Genomic DNA, 20,018 nt, shown 5'->3' with positions numbered 1-20,018 from the left:
GCTGGGAAGCAAGCTATCAGGGTGTGTGGAAAACCTATCCAGCTTCTTGGAGACATGTGGTTTGTCCTGAGGGCTTATTTTCTCAGCTGTGCTGCCCAACAGACAGTGAGGGTTGGCCTTTGCCACCTCCACTCCTCCTCATTTAAGAGAAGGCAACTGATGAAGTAAATGATCAAACAATTGTGGGGATAAATGTTCACCTTCTTGTGAGGGCACGACTGCAGGGACAGGTATTTTTCACAGCCACCAGAAAGCTCACTAGCTTTATTAGGTACAGTTTCAAGCCTGCTTTATGCAGAATGTCACTTTTTAGTGACAGGATTGCTACATGAAGAAGCTGTATCACATTCACCATTTACAATAAAAGCAGAGCTAAGACAGAAAGAAAAACCAGTGAGACCAATTGCCGCAGTTTATTTTGGAGGTGACATCCAGGCAAACAGAGTGTTCGTTTCAATGAATTTTATTTAATTCTGTATTATACAAGTGGGATCTGAATCCCCAAACTTCCCACCATCAACATAATGGAGAAGCACCACTACACAAGAGGAAGGCAGAATTTTGAAGCCGGAAGACAGACTGGACCAAGCTGTTTCTCCCCATGTGGTCAGAAATTCTTCCTCCTTCACACAGTGTGCCTCCCAGACCAGCAGGTTTACCCCAGCAATAAGAGAGACAAAGCTAGCTCTAAACATACCCTCTGCCTCCTCCTCTCCCCAACAAAAGAGGCTGCTCAATGCCAGCAGTGGAATGGTTAAAGACAGGGAGCACATCAGGTTTTCAGTCTCTCAACCAGCCCACTAGATTAAGAAGTAGCTTGGTTTCTCCCTCTCTCCTGAAAAAGATCCAGGAAAACCAATGACCTAAAATGCTGAAGACTTACCTCCTTTCCTTCCCCCATCCCATAGCCTCCTTCTCTAAGCAGAGAATAGGCAATGAACTCTCAGGAGGCTGAAGGAAAGCCAAGGAAAATCAGGGGCTACCTGAATCCCTGGGAATCTGGTGGCTACCCTGGTGCCCTCATTCATTCCCTTTGAGGTTCAGAGACCTGTTTGGAATAGTACACAGAGAGGGCCTCCCTTAAGGACTCAGAAGCAACCAGGGATACAGAACACACAGGAACCACCGTGAGGGTACACACCATTCCAGGGATGGCCCAAACCACAAACAGGGCAAGACTTCCCTTCAGCCAAGGCCCCAAGGGCTGGGGGAACTGGGACGAGGCCCTGGCAGGGGGAAGAGAGCTCCTGCAGCAGTAGTGAGGTCTCATGTGAATTTACTTCTTCTTCCTCTCCTGGGAACAGCGAGGGCAGAACCTGTTAGAAAGGGAAGTACACAGCCAACATTTAGGGCATGACATGAGCCTCAAGTGCCTGGTCCCAAAAGACCTTTTCCAAGGTCCCTGACAAAGCCTCAATTCAAATTTTCCTTTTAATGATATCTTCTAAGTGTGTATACATACTACTTTTCCCCCTGCCACCGAAGACCTCCCCTTTCCAAAGGCCAATGGGCCCCCCAGGCTGCTTCACTCACCATTTTCCTCTTGGTTTTGTTGTCAGGCCCACACAGGCAAAATGAAACCATTCAATGGAACACTGTTGGGATGAAGAGCAGCCAGTTAAAGAGCAGTTTCCTTTTGAAATTGTTGCTTTTGGGCTACCAGAGTTTCCCAGCATTTAATCACAAACTCTTAAACCCCAAGCACTGATCAAGGATTGAATACTCACACCCAAGCTACACACTGTTAGCAAGGAGAACTCCCCTTCTCCCTTGCTAAGTTTAGGGACAAGAAAACATTTTAAGGAAAACCCTGAAGAAAGAGGCACTTCAGAGGTCATTGCCAGCCACACCTCTGCCCCTCCCACCTACCCGAGGTAGTCTCTCTCCTTGTCACTGCTTGTTGTCTCAGGCCCCACCCAAACAGGACAAGGCTGTCCATGCAACTCATCTCCACTCCATTCCCCCCCTTTCCCCCACGTGCAGGCTCTTACATCTGGGTTGTCACAGCCAATCATCTCCCCATAGGAGACCTGGTGGCAGAGGCAGTAAGTGGGCTCATTGGGGTCCACAGGCATATCCAGTACATCTGAGGGGTGCACATTGCCAAAGGTGACTGAAGGCATCCCATACTCTGTGCTACTGCAGGACAGGAATAAAGCAAGTCAGAAAAGTAACTGGCTCTGAGTACCTTCATGTGTCCCAAGACAGTGCCCTTCTTTGCCAGAGACAGATACTTCTCTTATTTAAGTACATACAACCACAGGGACCTGCTTTCCCCTTCAACCCACACTCCCCTGAAAGAATAAAAGTTTCCTTCCTCTTGCTTCCCAAGAAGGGACAGAGGACACACAGTTCCAGTCTGGGCATCTCAGGGAAGCCTGGCTAGGCCTGCCTTGGTCCGATTTCTAGTGCTGCTTCTCATTCCCTCAAGTCCCTCAAACACTTACGTGCGGACGAGCTTCAATTTCTTTTGGGCAGTTTTTGGTGCTTCCTCATCAGAGTTTTTCCCTTTAGAGCGAGCACGGGCAGCTTTTTTCTCTTTCTGGGCTCGGCCCTCTGGTAAGAAGAGAAGAAGGTGTTGCATCTGTCACCCCACCAAAACAGACACCTGACAGTGACAAGCTCTGCAGCACTACATACACTCCTGTTTGGAATGTATATTGGCTTTGGGCCGTGCACCCCATCTTAATTAATCTAGCAGCCTTGAATATGCTCACACAAGAAGAGCCCAGGTTCCCATCTTTTTACCTGTCCTTCAGACTCCAGCGCAACAGTCTTTGATCTGCACCACTCCAGTGCCTGCCTTCATCCCCACTACTTCCATAGTCACTTGGCTGCCTCCTGAATCAATCTGCAGCCCAGTGGGGGTACTCACTCTTCTTGCCCTTGCTGGAAGAACTGTCATAGTCGCTCGACTCTATCTGCTTCTCCTTCAGGTCTGCTTCAAAGCGAGCGAGGTCTGTGTCCAGCCGCCGGATGTGCTTATCGACCTGCAAAGACAGCAGCGACCAGGGTCACCACAGGACAGAGCCCAGCAAGGCAAAGAGAGGACAAAGAGGGGACAAAGGGACAGGGGGTTTGCACAAAAGAGCCGAGGAGCAGGAATGGGTGTGGCCAACAACTGAAAGATCAGGGCCTTCTGAGATGGGCGGCTTTAGTTTAGGTGTTCACACAATAAGCACGAGACACTTCCCTTCATACCATCTCGTAGGTCTGCATAGCCAGCTGGACTTTGTCGTCCCCAAATTCCTTGCACTTCCCATAGGCCTCCTGGATCTGCTTGAGGAGTCCCAGTTTCTCCTCTGAAGACAAGGTCCGTGCATTGCTGATATACTCCGTGGCCAACTTATCGATCTCTGACTTGAGGTCTGAAACAAGTGAGCCATTAAATACACAAACACCACACACACCACAGTGCCTTCCATGAGGAGAGACCGAATGACTGGAGCAGCTCCAGGCCTCCTCCCCTGCCTGGAGATCCCCATGACAAAGGCAAATCAAAGCAAACCTGGTCAAGCTACCTACTCCTTGTCTTGGCAACAAAACCATCTCCAATCCTCACCTTCTGTCCTCTGATCCAGATCTCGCATGAGCTGGAAGTTTCTCTGTAATTCAAAAGGCAGGTTCTCAATACCTGCAGAGAAAGGAGAATACATGGAGAAATCAGATTCCTGTCCACAATGCTAAGGCAGGAACAAAGCTAACCACTAACAACACACACACCCCTCTGGTGCACATCAGCCTGCTTCCATTTGTTGCTGGCCCCAAAGGAGACAGACTATAAAAATGTGATATATTTAATGCAGGAGCATAGTTCTAGAGTACATATTAGTTAGCAGAAAACTGCTGCCATGCAGAAAGGTTCACACTAAGAAAGCAGAAACCCAAACTCTGTAATGAGTGTCAGTCGTTATAATACGTCTCCATCCAAAGACTCCACTCAGTAATGAAAAAACCAGCACAACAGCTGGTAAATAAGGCCATTTAGTTTTTTCTACACAAGGATGTAAACATTAAAGTTGATCAAATGCTAATTCACTGAAAAGTGAGTGTGGTTAATGCATTCATTTAACACATAGGGGACAGTAGACGCTTTGGGAAGAGCCAAAGATCAAGTGTGAGATGGGATGTGGAGCAGAGAGCAGCCTTAACCCCTCGTGACTCTAAACTTGTTGTGCCTTCTGCCCAGTCATCTCAGTGTGGTCTGTCCAACACCAGGAAGGATGCCACACATCATGAATAATAAACGTTTGTAGGGCTCTGAATGAGCAATGTGAAGTTGATAGTCAATTAATTTTCAATGCACTATGCTACTCACCCCCCAGGCATCACCAGATGCTCAACTGGCAAAGCTGATAAAAACAATTTTCATTCTTCCGTGCCTGTCTAATCGAAATGAGATCTAGTGTCACTGCATTAACCTGAAGTCTAAGCTTGATTACTGTCACCTTTATAACTAATAAAAATCATAAATCTCTGTTGAATGCTTAAAAAACACAGGTGTTGGGAAAAACTCTTCACAAACACAACAGGAGCATGTCTGAGCTTCCTGAACTTGCTCTCCAGCTCACAGGGAGTGCAGCTGAAGGTGTGTCTGGCCATCACCAAAGCTGTCCAACACATCAGTCCAGGCAGCAATCTCTATTTTCACCATCTGCACATATTTCTACAGTAATGAATGCTTTTCCACTTCCCTGAAGAGCAACCAGTTGACAGGGAAGGTTCTATAGGCAAGAGCAAGGTTTTAACAACTTTTAACAAGTACTACATAACAGAACCAGAAATTAATTCCCATAAGAGGTAAAACCAACTGTGGGCCTTGCTGAGCACAGAAGTTGTTCCTTTTACTTAGATTTTTTTCCCAAACAGCAGAATAAGAAGTTACACACAGAATCCTTAGGAGCAATCAACCTGCTGCTTCAACAGATTGCTGTTGCCATTTCTCATTCAGTTACCTGAGAAATGCTCAGATAGTAGGTGTCCTTAAATACCCACAGCACATACACATCACCCCTCTGCATTCAAGGACAGCTAACAGTGCAAAATCAAATTCTGAAAAGTTACTAAGCGGCAAAATTAAGTGTGCTGGCACATCCTGAGTTTGATACTTCTGCGTTTGTTCAGCATGACAGACTCCACACAAGGTTTAAGCAGCTGACCTACTGGATTACATCCCTATGGTTCAGAAAAGCACCTCGGAACACAATGCTGAAAATTATTATTGCTTATAAAGGGAGCTTATGGCAGGGTTGAAATCCAGCTTGGGAATCTAGAGACCATGCCTTTTTCCTTCCTGCAATCCCCAGCCTCATCAACTGTAAACCTTTCAATTTATACAGCAAATGAAACATGGGTCACACTGCAGCAGGCTGCTTTTCATTCCTCTCCAAAGCATCTGCTGCAGAAGACAAGACAGGTATCCTCCAGAGGAAAACAGAAGCTGTTCCTGCACTGCACACAATGTGTCAAATTTATATTGAGTTTATTAATCCTGGAAGATCACAGCTTCTCAATTCTGGGCTTTGTGGTTTTTAGAAAAGATTAATGTAATTTCTTTTTCTCTTCTGAAAAGGACAGATGGTAAAAGCACGAATTCTATCAGGTACTGTCAGGTTTCCCTCAGCAGGGCGAGAAACCCTTAGATAGAGCAAGCACCTGAGCCAGCACAAAACCCAGCAGGACGCCAGTCTGAGGGCAGAACAACCCCACACGAGGTTACGGTCACATTTCACAGCCATGTTCTTGCACCAGGAGAAACTCAAGCAGGAGTTTGATTCTGCGACACAACCTGAAAGGAACTGTGCTCTAGTTTTTACAGCCATCACTGTGAAAATCTGCCACTACCACTGAGGCCAGCACATGCTCTTGTCTGGACAGCATCTGCCTTTCTTTTGCCTCTTCATGCCGGGCCGTGTCTGTTCAGGCTGTGCCCCCCATCCCTGAGCGCCCCTCTGTCCCCAGAGCCTGCTCCCCGCAGTGCTGGCCCCTCGGCCCGGCCAGTGCCTCGTTCCCTGCCTCGTTCCCTGCTCAGGTGTGCAGAGCCCTCTGCTCCCGGTGCCCTGGCGGAGTGGGGACAGCTGTCACCCAGCTCGGGCTGGGCAAAGGCTCAGCACAGGCACCGTGAGCGGATCACTTAAGCACATCGGAGCCACGATCTTCCAGAGGCTCATTAGTTGGGCAGGCTTCCACTGGGGCTGATGAGACAAACCCCCTGTCAGTTGGATTGCTTCCCTGCCAAAACCAGCAAAAAGATTTCCTAAAACCGCAGCAAAATATTTCACTCTGAAAATCTATCATTGGACAAATGTTCTGCCACTGCCTCGTCAATAAAGGGAGAAAATGAAATGAGTGACAGTACAGTGACTTTATAATCAGAACTGCTACAAAGATACTTTATCTGTTCAACTGAACGTGGAAGGAAGCTGAGCAGACCATTACAAATTATGATCCAGAGAGAGTCTGGCAATAACAAAAAGCGTAACAAGATAAAGCTGCAGATAAGCAAGTTATAACTGAGCAACAAATTATTTGTATGCTACGTAACTTAATCTAGCTGTGGGGATGTTTTCTACTATCTGCAGCTTAACTCCAAAGCTCTTGCATAGCCTTAAACAGAAGTGATTCTCTGCATCACAGAATTTATCACAGGTGCCAGAACACTTGCTGAAATTGCTTGACCTGTGCTGTGCTGGCTATCAGACATTATCAGTCTCTAAGTACCATTAAAAAATAGTATCTAGATTTAAGTTTCCATTTCCTCATTCCTACCACCACACTTTCCCTCACTCTTTCTAAAACCATTCGTGTTATTTCTGTAAGTTCATTTCCTCCTGCTTTTCTCCTTTTTTTTCCTCTACAATTAATTTTGCTCTTTCCTCTTAGTAAGATTCACCTAAAATTATCATGACTAAATACTATCTGTCATAAAATACCCACGTAATTCTCAGATTATGAAACTGATAATTGTAAAGAAAAAACACCCTAGGGGCATCTTTGATCACTAGAGTGATGATATGCAGCAACAGAGAGAAAAATAAGGAAAAGCAAGGGCCTCTTTCCACACAAATGGCACAGCAGCAAGAAAGGAACAGGAGGATGGTGAAAATGTACAGGGAAGAAAGTGCTAGCAAAGCCAGCAGCTTGGCCCAAAGCATGGGCTGGCATTAATAGAGCTGTGTCACAGGATCACAGAATGGGTAAGCCTGGAAGGGACCTCAGTGGGTCACCAACCTCCCTGCCCAAGCAGGGTCATCCCAGAGCACATGGCACAGGACTGCCTCCTGTTCTGGAATATGTCCAGAGAGGGAGACACCACAACCTTAGTGAGGAATCTCTTCTAGTGCTTGGTTGCCCATGCAGGGAAGAAGTTCTTCCTCATGTTCAGGTGGAACTCCCTGTGCAGCAGTTCCGGCTGTTGCCTTGTGTCCTAGTGCTGGCACCACTGAGAAGAGCCTGGATCCACCCTGGACACCCTCTCTGCAGACACTCACAGACACTGCTGAGCCCCCTCTCAGTCATCTCTTCTCAAGGCTAAACAAGGGCCAGCTCCCTCAGCCTCTCCTCACAACAGAGAGGCTCTAGTCTCCAAATCCTCCTTATTCCCCTCTGCTGGACACGCTCCAGAGTTCCATGTCTCTCTTTATGGAGGAGCCCAGAGCAGGACACTGCCCTCCAGGTGCACCTCACCAGGGCTGGCCAGATGGGCAGGATCCCTCTCCCTCGGCCTGCTGGCAATGCTTTTCCCAATGGACTCATTGCACAGATCCAGACAGAAGCCTTGTGCAGCCCTACTGATTCCTCTCGTGGTATGATTATCCTGAAAATCACTGCTGCAGGTCTCTCAGGGAATTTTTCACCCCTTCCTTTCCTTGTTTTCATTTCTGATCACAAGCTAAAGTCTCTCTACCTACCTTCATCTTTCCTCTCCTCAAATGTTAGCCCTTCACTAAGCCCATTCTTCTTTCTTTCCTTCTCCTCTCTCCTTGTCTTTCCCCTGTTCATTCTTCCACAGGCATCCATAACCATGCTGTCTTCTCCCTTAAGAACCACGCACTCTCTCCCAAAGTCAGAATACAACACCACTTGTTTTCCTCTCCAGTAATTATTTTATTTACTTCTTTTTAGAAACACACGTGGGGTGTCAGGTGCAGGCAACTGATATTTAAACTTCAGCTACTTAACTCAGATGTTAACTGTGACACACAAATGCAGAGCAAGCCTACACAGCCTGGTAACTTCAATTGTGCTTCAATCCTCTGCAGCACGTCTGTGCTGTGCCAAACAATGGAATTGTGCTGCCCAAAGTCCTAAAAACAGATCAATAGCACCAAGCATCATCCAAACACACAGTGCCTCTCCCCAGACATCTCTTCACCCACCATGTTTAGATGTGTGTTTAAATTTTATTAAAAAATGGGAGAATACATTCTGAAACATAACCACAGTTGCTTTATTGAACAGCTTAGATTTCAGCAAACCCTTTACACACCACATTGCTGAAGGCAATTTAAAAAATTCCTGCTTGTGCCAAGGACTGCCACAATGAGAGGGCAAGTTCTTTGCCCTCCCAGACTGCCAACTGGCTGGGATCTTGCTGGGGAAGCACATCGGACTTTTCGGTACTCCATGATTCTCATAATTTTGTAGCACTTTCAGTACACTGCAGGACAACTGGCTTGCAGCAATCTTCAGGAGCTTCCTTGCTCCCTCATTAGGGGGCAGGATATCTTTTATATCCCTCCTTTCTGAGTGTATTACCCTTAAAAAAAACTACTGCTTCTACTCTGTCCTGCATTCTCAAGTCATCAGTCACCTTCCTATGCAGTTTAATGAAAATGGTGCTTGAGCACAATATATCCCTTTCCCTCTATTCAGAGATGGCTCAGCCCTGCTGCAATAAAAAGTCCTGACCTGTACCGTTATCCTCACAACACCTTGGTCAGGGATAACCCTACCTACAGTTTTACAAAGAGGGCGCTCAGGCAGACTGATTCAGCCACAGCCAGCCAGGAATTCTGTGGCCAGATCCCATATCCCAAGCTTTGGGCCAGTGCACTGCACACCAGTCCAGCCAAGCACACCTACTTCAGACACTGCCCAAAGAAATGGGCACCAGGCAGCAGTGACAGTCAGCCATGGAAACCCAACACTTCCCCAGAGTGTGGGCCCATTTCTCAGGGAGGGAGGGCTCTTTTTGTTGTCTTATTACAGTAGCTCAATGCTACAGCATCCACAGCCAAGACAGCAGGCAGTGTTGTTAAGTCTCAGAAAAGGGATCTTTATTGTTAAAGACCAACCTTGATTTGAAAAGCTTGGAGGGCTTCGAAGACTGACACAACAAATGAGCCTCACAACACTCCTGGCATTTCCAGCCTGCCACAGCCCTCCAAAGGCAGGGAAAAGCACCACAGAGATCACAGGGCTGTTTTCCAAAACAGTGACATCAGATTTGCAGTTGGTTAAGGGAAGAACTACAGAAAAACACAGCATTCTTTGCCATGTAAAGCCATCTTGTATCAGCTCCAATAAAAATATCAGCCAACAACAAAATCAATTCTAAATGAATTGGTCATTAAATGTATCAGCTCAGTGTGGGCTGTGCCAGTAGCTTTCACACAGAAACAAATGATGCTTGTGAATCACCAAATTCTCTCCCCTGCAGGAAATCTTTTGTAATTTTCCATAGATCATGTGTGGTGCCTCACAGGTGTAACTAATCCAAGGTCTCAGTAAGGTGAAAGGCATCTTTCACCACACTAAAACACTGACAAGTAGAGAAACGATTTATTAAGAGACTCACACTTTTGAAGGATGATGTGAGAAACCGTAGGGGCAGGGACGGGGTGTGGCTGCAGTGGGGAGGGGATACAAGGAATGAAGGTAGGGAATGCAAGAGATAAAAGAACTGCTGGGGAAATTGGAACACAGCCAGGTCTGGGAAGGAATCAAGGGCTCACCTACAGCATTTCTGACATCACACCCATGTGCTCTAAGAGTTTTAAGATAACAATATTCATCACAGCCTCATCTGATGAACCCATACAGAGGAAAATCCAGGCAGATGTAGCTATTCCAAACGAATAAACCTGTTTTACTAAGTTAGCTCATGTTATCAAGGAACTAAGGGACACTCCCACGTCAGTTGAAAGAAGATGACTGCCATGAGAACATGTGCTGTTCCTGTTGCTCTGTGCTATACTGGCTAAAGTTTCCTAGCAGTGACCAGCCCTGAGCTGGTGCATCTCTCTGAGCCTACTGACAGATGCAAACAGCAGGCGCAAAGGAAACTCCATGCCTCCCTAACCAGTGTAAAAAAGGGGAAAAACCCAAGGTGAATTACTGCATAGGACGATGTTAACTTATCAGCTGAGGTCTGCTCATCTAAGCCTGTTGTCTCCACCACCCCTGTGCTGAGGCAGCAATGTCCTAGCGCCTGCTCCTGGAACAGGCCCTGACTGTGCCCTCCCAGGCACCAGAATTAATGTCATACAGCTGTCTGAGCAGCCTGGCCTGTGACATCTTCCTGCCTCCACAGCTCACCAAGGCCACCTGCTACTCCTGCTGCTCATGTCTCTCCCAAATGTTTAGGTCTCACTTAGATGAAGTGCTGGCTTCAGCTCCTCAGCGAAGGTGGAAGCAGTTCTGGTTGTTGAGGGGAGGTACACACCTTGGTGTGTTGCTATGAAAGATTATCCATGTGTTGTCACTAAGTACAGCACTTCATTCCGGCATCCAGGAGGTGGGCAAACAGGGAAGCACTGATGGCAGGAAACAAAGGTGGCTGCACAGCAGCTCCCTTTACTGTAAAGACAATCCCTACACTCATGGCACATTCACTTATAAACAGAGACTTGATTTGGGACTGTGTTCTGAGCATGTGTGCTTCAATGATGTCTTTCACAAAGGAGCTCTGCAATCCTCTTGGAACTTCCGAACAGGAAGGAAACTCAGGGTTTGCATCTCACCTTCTGGAACACCTGTGTTAACCCTCTTATCCCTTTCGGCCCCTCAAAGCCTCCACAGCTGTATTTCTAACCCCACACAAGGGCCAGCACTGAGTAACTCAAGCTCGAGCAAGCACAAACTTCTTGTGAGTCTGTGTGATCATTCCATCTTTTAATCACAAAACAATTTTCTTCCTTCTTCTTCCTCCACTCCTTTCTGTATCTCTAACTCCTCTGCACCCAGAGGATTTCCCTTACCGAAGCTGCACTGTGTTACTGCTACAGAGAAAGCATTTTTTAAACTTGCTTTCTCCCCTCAAAACCAGGCATAAAATGGTTTAGAAACCAGGAGGAGGCCGGTATTTGAAGAGATGGAAATCTTTGTATGTTTAAATTCAGCCAGGAGAAAAACACTCAGGAAGCAAAGTGGAACAAGACACATCCCTCCTCTCCCATTCCCTGAACCCTTTGGCTCAGTCAGTAGGATGAAGGAATGAAGGTGATCAGAGTGGACAAGTTATGGAGTTTCTCTGTCAGGATGCTCAGCACAGAAGGGATGTGAATATTTTTCTGCTGCTAAAACATCTGCCAAGAGCACAACACATTTCACACAGATCTGCTTTGTAATTAACAGGTAAAGCCAAGGAAAGGGCCTAAGCCTAGGACTAAACCCAGTTTCAAATTACAGTCAGGCCTTGAAAGCTGCTGGAATACCTGACCTAAGAGGCTTCTAGACTCCTTTTACTAAAGGAACCCTTCTTAAATTAACTATTCCACAAAAAAAAAAAAAAAAAAAAAAAAAAAAAAAAAAAAAAAATCAGGGAAAATACCTTTAGATGTCTGAAGTAGAGGGCTCAAACTATATGAAGTGAAGCAACTGGGGCTGCATGCCCTCAGCTTTCAGACTGCTCATGCAGTTTACCACACAGTTGTTAATGACTTATTTCCATGATGTTTCATGCAAGGTGTTTCTCATTGAAAAACACTGATTCAAAGGTGTTTTGAGCACTGATCCAAAGGTTTATTTTATTCTCTTTGCTCAGGACAGTCACATGCTCAGACCCAGAGCTCAGTCTGCAAAGTGACTTTGTAAACAGCTTTTAGGTGCTCACTATTGTGACACCCAAGTGTTTCCACAGTGCGGCAGTGCAGTGGCCCTTTTCCCTCACCAAGAGATTTACTGAGGCCAAGAGATGAAAGCCAAGAAGGCCAGCTAATCACAAACCCTCCTCTTGAAATGTGCAAAAATGCTCCACAGCAGGACTTTTCGGAGTGATCTATTGAAGGCAGACTCCAGCTGCAGCTATGAGCATTCTGCACATCTGCTCCCTTGACTAAAAATTTCCAAGCACAGTCCAAGCAAGGGAAACCTGTACAAAGTGTCACTCAGGACATAAATAAAAAACATCAAACTCACTTTGTCAGAGTGACACTCAGTTGCTTCAAACAGGAGGCCACCTTTTTTTCCCCTACAATTTTTCCCTTTATTCCTTACACACCTCCCTTTATTCAAAGATAAAAGAATAAAATAACTGCCCTTCCATCACACATTACTCACTCATTCCCTGAGCAGATCCAGACAGAAAACCATGTGAAAGAGAATCTCTGTGGGAGGAAAAGAGACATTCAGTTGAAAACTGTGGCTGCAAGAGCACTACACTACTGAAAGAATTCAGTTCCAAGACACAGATGCAAATTAAGAATTAGACACTTTTTAGAAGAGGTGATCAAAAGTTCTGGATTATGTATTTCTATCAAATTTCAGGAAGCTTTAGGATATTGGTGAACTACTTTAAAACGGAACTGAATGTTTTTAAAACACTGAAATAATGTGGGGGGAAAAAAGGGGAGCAGCAAGGAGGAAACTGAATGCTGTCAATCAAGAAGAAGACTCCTGTCTAAAATACTGCATTGCATTTTCACAGAGCCTGGAGCTCAGGCAGAACACCAGGAGAGGAGAATAGGCTTAGAGAAGAACAATCTGGGTAATTAGAAATATGTGCTATTACCTGTCAGCAGCCTGACTTACTGAAGACTCTCATGGGTGCTCTTTGACTCTCAAGTATCAGAATTCACATATGCTTTCCTGAAAGAAATCTAGGTAGAATAAGCACAGCAAGTGTCTTATGATTAGCTAATAACAGCAGCTTATATTGCACCAGACAAAAATGAAAAAGGCCTTAGAGATCTCAGAGTAAGCAAAAAGGCTAAACCATCATAGCAAAGAATGTTTTGTTCTTCCTGAAACCTTTGTAACCAGATATGTTTAAGGACTTTCAGACTGTGCATCATCACCTTCATATTTTTTTTTTTTTTAAGCAAGACACCTCAGCAACAGCAGCGACTCTACTGTATTAGTATCCACCTTCAACAGGAGGAGAATCTCTAACCCAACCACAGCACCAAAAACCTCAGCTGAGGGAGGAGAGTTTGGCATCTCCTCTGCATGCCTGCACTGGAGAGGAAGAGGAGTTCCCAGGCTGGCTGATTTTAACTGGCTGTGATGACATGATGCAGAGGTGTCTGACTTTGGCAGGAGCATTCTCCAGCCACCAACCTTCCCTTCTCCCCAGCTGGGCACCTGCTGCAAGTCTCTGCACCCACTGCTGCCTCCTGCTTCTCTCTGCTGCCAGCTGCACATCCCAGCTTCCTGCTCCTTTACCTCTGCTCTGCAGCTCTTACCCACAGTACACCCCCCAGCAGGTGAACCTGCATCCTTCCTATGCACTTACTCCTTGTCCATCTGCTTCTCTCCCAGCTGAGGAGCCTCAGGCAGCTGCAGCTTCAACAACAGATGAGAACTGCAAAAGTGCAAAAATCTCTCCTCTCCAACCTGCCTCGTTCAACTTCTCTTCCTGCCTTTTGCATCCTCCTTCCTGCAGGCACTTGGATCCTTGTCTGCTCAACTGCAGCTTCTTTCCAGCTCTCTCTGAGATTTCTTATGGCTCTTGGACACTCTTAGAGACATTTCCTCTCCTAATAACAAAAGGAGCACTGAGGACACAAGGAACGAGGCTACCCGGCTTTGAACACACCGCCCCATGAACATCCTCCCCTGTCTGTAGTGCCAAGAGCAGAGCAGCAGGAAAACCTGAGAACAGCATTCCCCAAAGAGCAGATTATTAATCCTAACCCATCAGCCCATTCACTGAGAAACAACTCCTCCGATGGATCTGCCGGGCTGCTGTAAGAACGCGTGGGTAAAACATGCACCGAGAGTCTCGTCCCCAAAGAGCAGAGTGTGACGGAGTTTTAAGCACCTTAAGGCTGGACGGTAAAATGGGAGGTACCGAAGGAGGGTACCAACACCATTAGCATTTACAGAGCTCCTCTTCGGCCAGAAAAGCCGGGCTCCGTTAGTAAATTGACAGGTACGAAACTACCGTGACCACCGCCCCACAGATCCAAAAGTTCTCTCTGGCTCCACGTTTATCCCGGGAAAGCGCTGACAGCCGATCTCCCGCTCCCGAGAGGCGGCTGGAGCAGCATCGGGCTCGTTTCTCACGGGACAAACCAGCCGCGGGGCCGCGGTGCCGGGGCTCCCGCAGCAGCTGCAGCCGAGCCTCGCCCCACGGCCGGGGCCTCTCCGCACGGCGCGGGGACCTGGCGCCCGCCAGCGGGGCCGGGCTGCGCCCGAGGGGCCGGGAGAGCCGCAGGCGCCTCGCGCAGCGCTCGGCCCCCGCGGGGCCCCGCCCCTCGGCCCGTCCGTGCCCCCCGGGCCGGCTCAGGCGCGGCCCCGGCCCCGCCCCGGCGGCTCTTACTGTCCAGGTAGTGCTCCAGGTACATCCCGGCCGCCATCTTGGCCCCGCACGGCGCCGCTTCCGCCGGGAACCGGACGCGCGCGCCCCCCGGAAGCGGCTCTGCCCGGCCGCGAAGCCGCTTCCGGCCGCCCGGCCCGGCACTTCCGCCCCGCTCCCGCCGCCATTTCGGGCTCTGGCCCGGGCCGTCCGCGCGCAGCGCAGAGTGACCGGGGCACTGCGGGGCCGCTCCTGCGGGGAACGGCTGAGGGAGCCGGGGACCCCACCCATGTCTGTCAGTATCTGAACGGAGAACGTGGGACTGCTCCGTGGTGCCAGCACTAGGGCAAGAGAGAACGGACAGAAACTGCTGCAGAGGAAGTCCCACCTGAACATGAGGAAGAACTTCCTTACTGTGACAGATTGCCTGTGGAGTCTCCCTCACTGGAGACACTCCAGAACCATGCGGAGGCAATCCCGTGCCGTGTGCTCTGGGATGACCCTGCCTGGGCAGGGAGGCTGCAGCCGTGACCCGCTGCGGTCCCTTCCAGCCCGGCCCATCCTGTGGTCTGCCTGAGGAAACGCTCTTGACTCCTGTGGTTTTCCATTCACCTCAGAATCCACCAGTGCCCAGTAGCTGCTGCTGTGTCACAAACGGAGATGGATCATCTCTGCTGCAGCAGGGCTGGTACAACCTAACACTCCTGACAGACTAACAAAGGGAATTAAGTTAAAACGTGACCGTGCTGCTTTTTCTTCATGGTGCCAGAACCACTTCAGTGATCACGCACCACGAGGCACTGGAAGGTTCAGAGCCCCTCGTGGTGCGGAGTGGAGCAGCCCTTCCCCGGCCCTCCTTTGCTACATGAACCGTGTGCTGTTCTGAGGTCACATGTTATTGTGCAGGAACTGAGACAAAATTATCTTACTCCTGTTGATCCTTAGGTTCCAAGATAGGCAGGATTGTTTTCCAAGAGGTCGGCATTCATTTGGCATTCTGTACAGTTTAGGAGGCACTGGGTTTGGCAAATACTACATTCCATCCCCCTTTCTCCTGCCTCCTCACCTACACCAAACTGTTTTTTTTCCTGACAGCCAGTGCTCAGGACTGAATGCTCCCAGATTCTGGCCACGAGGAGAAGCGATTAGATTTCTTTTTCTCTCTTTTCCTCCCAAAGATCTTCCAACACACCATGTCTTTATTTCTATGGATATACTAGGATTAAGTCTTTGAGCAGCCTGCACTGCAAGACTGAGGAGCTGTTATATAAAGGAACTGCAGCTGTTTGAACTATGAACCATCTTGCTGTTAAACTACTTGGTTAATTCAGAGATCCTCTGTGTTCTGATGATGGAGTTTTCCATTCCTCTTCCTACAGTCATTTAAGTTATTTATGACATATTTTTAATTATTCAAAACACATTTCTTAGTCTTTTCAGTTCCCATGTGGAGCAGCTGGCTTCAGTTAGCTGAACATTATTGTTAAGCCTCTTTCAAGTACTTCAAAATTCTTGTATAAATTGCCTTACACTCTTAATTAAGGGGGAGGATGTGGCTGTTACGTAAAAAAAAAATAAATCTGCTCCCTATGCTATGTCACACATAATCTCCCAAACACATCCTGCTTGGGGCTACCAAGCTGAATGGAGCTGATGTTAAAAATCAGACATTCTCAGACATCACTAATTTGCTTCAGAGAACACCTGGGAACCCCATCTTATCCTCCAGGCCAAGGCTAGGAAGATGTCAGAATCCTAGAACACTCAAATGGAGAAGCAATCTCCCTCTGGACTCCTCGCCACCACAGATACAAGTGATAGGGCAAAAAAGAGGTGCTTGCCTAAAACCGAAATGGCAAACCTCGGCAAAGTGTACACGTGTCCCTAACTGCATGAACTGCCACTGTGAATCTGCAAAGTAAAGGGGAGAGGCAGTTTTGTGTGCTTGTGTGCTCTCACAGTAGAAACTCTTACCATTCCAGCAAGAACTAGTTCCTGAGCTCCGAGTCCAGGAAAGCTTGTTCTTTTTGCCTTCTTTACAAAGTCAAAGGGTTTGCCCCGCTCAGGGCTCCAGGAGCATCCTCACCCCCGGGGGAAGTGTCACCGCGGCAGCTCCTTGTCGAGAGGTGAAATATTTTTCAAACACGCGTGCATGCTGAAGTCCGAGCACGGGCACAGGTGACTGTGCAGGAAGGGGCTTTCCCAGCTGAAACGGCTCCGGAGACCCGTTTGTGTCCGACCCTCACCCCGCCTCACACGCCGATCCTTTGGCCAGTGCCGTAGTAAGAAAGGCTCACAGGCTAACTCCTGAGGTGATCACGCTCCTCCCCCTCACCCCAGCTGGCTCCTACAGCTCCGTCTTGCAGGTTAATCCTGTAGGGAGCTCCTGGTTCCACAGAGGAGCTGCGGGATGGGCCGTGCTGCCCAGGCCTCGGCACCTCCCACAGGGATGCTGCCCGGCCTATGGACGCAGTCTGCAGGAGTGGTTCTCAACCTTTATTGATCTACAGATGCCGGGGTGTTTTCCCTTGGAAATGTAAACATCTGCATACCAAATTCAAGCCTCCAGATTTTAGTTACCTTATAGACTTAAATGTTTTCCAAGGACTGTGAGGTGAAGGCCAGTGCTTGAGGGGGATCCTCATGCAGAACCCGGCAGGACAGCTGTAACTTCAGACTCTTGTTACCTTTTTGCTGTTGAGGTACATTCAGCTCTTCTCACACTTTAACATTCTCAGTTCAGAGGTCCCTGAACTTTCCATTTCCTGTCTTCAGGAAAGGTGAAAGGTACCCACACTTCGCTCTCACAAATGGCAAATGATTGATCTGCAGCACTCGGCCCCAAGGGGGTTAATTAGCTTTACAAATGAAAGAGGATGCCAAAGGCCACAAATTATAGCTGTGTCCATGTTTCAAAAACGTATCCTACTTCAGTAGCAAAACTAGGAGTAGACTCCAGTTCTTTGGTGTCAGGATTTCTTTTCTTGCAGTTTTTTTTTTTTTTTCCATTCATTACACAGATACTACATGAAATCGAAATGTTTGTTGGACCAAGTTACTACATCTCTCTAGTACTTTGGTGTTCTACTATACAGAAACAAGAAACCATGCACACAAATTTAATCTGTTGTACCTGAAAGGACGATTGAACAGGTACCTATCTTGTAGTTAAGGAAGTGTACAGAGCAATTTCATTCTATGTTCTGAAACTGCACTAGTAAACTTGGGCAGCTTTCAGGTACATTACCTGCGAAATATTAGAAGAAAATCCTAAACATGATATATATCCTTTAGTTGATATAAAGATGATAAAATAATCAATAAAAATATAGGAAGACAGACAGAATCTCATAATCGTATTCTATATTAGGAAGAAAGTTGGATGATGTAGACACGTGTGAGGTAATGAAATATTACCTATTGCCAATGAGATTTAGGAAGATGTTTAGTTTTACCCATTAAATAAAACATCCTAAAAGTTGCATAGCTAGAAACTGACAATCAGTAATTTGAAAAGAATTATCTGGCAAGCAGATGGATGCAATGGGCTTTCTTTTCCAAACAACTTTGAAGTTCTGAATGTGTTCCAGAAGACCAGCAAATACTTCTACTTAAAAAGTATTTGCAAAGCAAGTGGGCTCATCCAGGTTGCTGTAAGGCAATTAACCTAACACTGATGTGGCAAAATCACAGTGGCATTGACAAGGGTTGCACTCAGCTAAGGAAATAAACATATTGCTGTTTGTTTTAATTTGAAGAAAAAGACCTAATTAAAGAACTGGATATCCTTGTATGGCAGTCTAGGTTTGGTGGCTCAAGATAGCCATCTAGGCCTAATGTAGCAAGACTTGAACTGAACACTACACAGCCGGGACACTGAAAGGGAAAAGAAAGGCAACAGGTAAGAACTAAGCCAAGCCTTGCCTTATTGTGAGACACGTAAACCAGCTCCATTTAATTCAGCTGTTTGGAAAGATGAATAAGGTGACTTGATTGTGGTCTGTAATTCATTACACAAGAAGAAAGACTTCTTATAGCAGAAGATTTTAATGTACTCAACAAAGGCATAGCAAGACCCTATGGATTAAAAAAAAAGCAGTAATATAGAGTGGCAGTTTCAATGGCAGTGATAACTAACAAAAAAACTGTAGCAAGGGACATGGTTGATTAACCATAAGGCTTTAAATTATAAAAGTCTTAAATCTTTCTTGAAGATTTAACTGAATTATAGACCAGCAATACTATCATTAGTCACGGCTGAGATTCTGTTACTGTTTGTGGGTGACTTTTCTAAATGACTTCCAGCCTACATTATGTTTCCTTTTAAAGCAATGATAATTTGTAAAATTCAACCAAGAAGAGAAAATCAGCTTGGAAAAGGACAGGAAGAAAAAGTGCTATTGCCTTTCAGCAGATACAAGATGCAACTTAATACAGAACTCCAGAGTCATTGTCAAGTCTTCTTGGGTACAAACATATAGAAACAAATGGATTTGCAGTGCAACGCAAATGCAGGGTCAAAGAATTCAGGGAGCTGAAGAAGGACCATGGGATCTTGTTAAGAGAATATCCCACTCTTGTGAGTGGGAGGTAAATAACTGAACCCTTGTTGGCTTGAGTGCACAAAGCTGCAGACTGCAGAACTTCAGGCTTCATTTATAGAGGGAAGAATTTTGTACAAGTTATTACATTTTGTGTCTTGCAGGTAGCTACTGCACTTTTTAAACGATCTGGAGCACTTTGAATATGTTAAAAAACCTTGGGAATCCAAAGAGGAAGACCTAATCCAAACTCAAATAAGTGACAGAGATAATGAGGGTAAGGTATTTTCAATTATTTCCACATCAGCAACAGAACTGGGTAAACAGAAGAATTCTCATTGATAAGAAAGAAAAGGAGACCTAGAATAAAGTGGCATTTCTGAAGCTCAGTGGGAAGGTCCCTTAGTAAGAAATAATTAGTTTCTTCCCTGGCAACAGTAAAAGCTATAGGCTCAGCAGCTAACTGCACAAACATGAACAGTAACACGTTTGAAATGACTGGTAACAGGAATTCTACAACCTTAAAGACATATGGATGCCCATGCTAGGTAGCAGATTCCAAGAAGGAAAGGGGTAGCAGACATCAGAAAACAACACCTCAAACCAGGGGCCAGGAAAAAGGCAATTTCAAGCATCTTTAACATATAAAACAAAGAATCATTGCAAAGAATTTTAACTTGTGAGCCATTCCCCAGGGAATTCAACCAGTCAGCAAAGCATTATTCTGACTTTTAAAGCCTTCCCAGCTTAATTCAAGACACTGCGCCCAAACCAATTCATTTTTCAGACTTCAAGAC

At 46.6% G+C, this 20,018-nt stretch overlaps 1 protein-coding gene across 7 annotated transcripts; it reads right to left on the bottom strand.

Annotated features, from left to right (window-relative positions):
* Positions 1 to 394: 394 nt before the first annotated feature.
* ING4 (inhibitor of growth family member 4) lies at positions 395 to 14,756 on the bottom strand. Of its 7 annotated transcripts, none has more exons than XR_010719329.1 (10): positions 7,911 to 9,358; positions 3,563 to 3,634; positions 3,202 to 3,368; positions 2,876 to 2,990; positions 2,448 to 2,556; positions 1,992 to 2,139; positions 1,534 to 1,595; positions 1,142 to 1,316; positions 984 to 1,048; positions 395 to 835 (listed from the first exon to the last, which is right to left on the bottom strand). XR_010719329.1 is itself a non-coding variant. In XM_066175467.1 (10 exons), the coding sequence occupies exons 3-10, from the start codon at positions 12,503 to 12,505 to the stop codon at positions 1,277 to 1,279; spliced, it is 717 nt and encodes a 238-aa protein (XP_066031564.1). In that variant the 5' UTR covers positions 12,506 to 12,548; positions 12,953 to 13,040; positions 14,705 to 14,730; the 3' UTR covers positions 395 to 1,276. The 7 variants fall into 7 exon arrangements, 4 of the variants coding, with proteins under 4 accessions (XP_066031564.1, XP_066031563.1, XP_066031565.1 ...); XM_066175467.1 differs by lacking the exon at positions 7,911 to 9,358 and adding exons at positions 12,502 to 12,548; positions 12,953 to 13,040; positions 14,705 to 14,730 and having other exon boundaries at positions 395 to 1,316; XR_010719328.1 differs by having other exon boundaries at positions 984 to 1,316.
* Between the last annotated feature and the right edge of the window lie 5,262 nt (positions 14,757 to 20,018).

Source organism: Chamaea fasciata, unplaced genomic scaffold (assembly GCF_029207755.1).
Source record: "Chamaea fasciata isolate MVZ Bird 193981 ecotype frontalis unplaced genomic scaffold, bChaFas1.0.hap1 SCAF_2, whole genome shotgun sequence".
NCBI lineage: Eukaryota > Metazoa > Chordata > Aves > Passeriformes > Sylviidae > Chamaea > Chamaea fasciata.
Note: the sequence above shows the minus strand (reverse complement) of the source record. Positions and strands in the feature narration are given on the sequence as shown.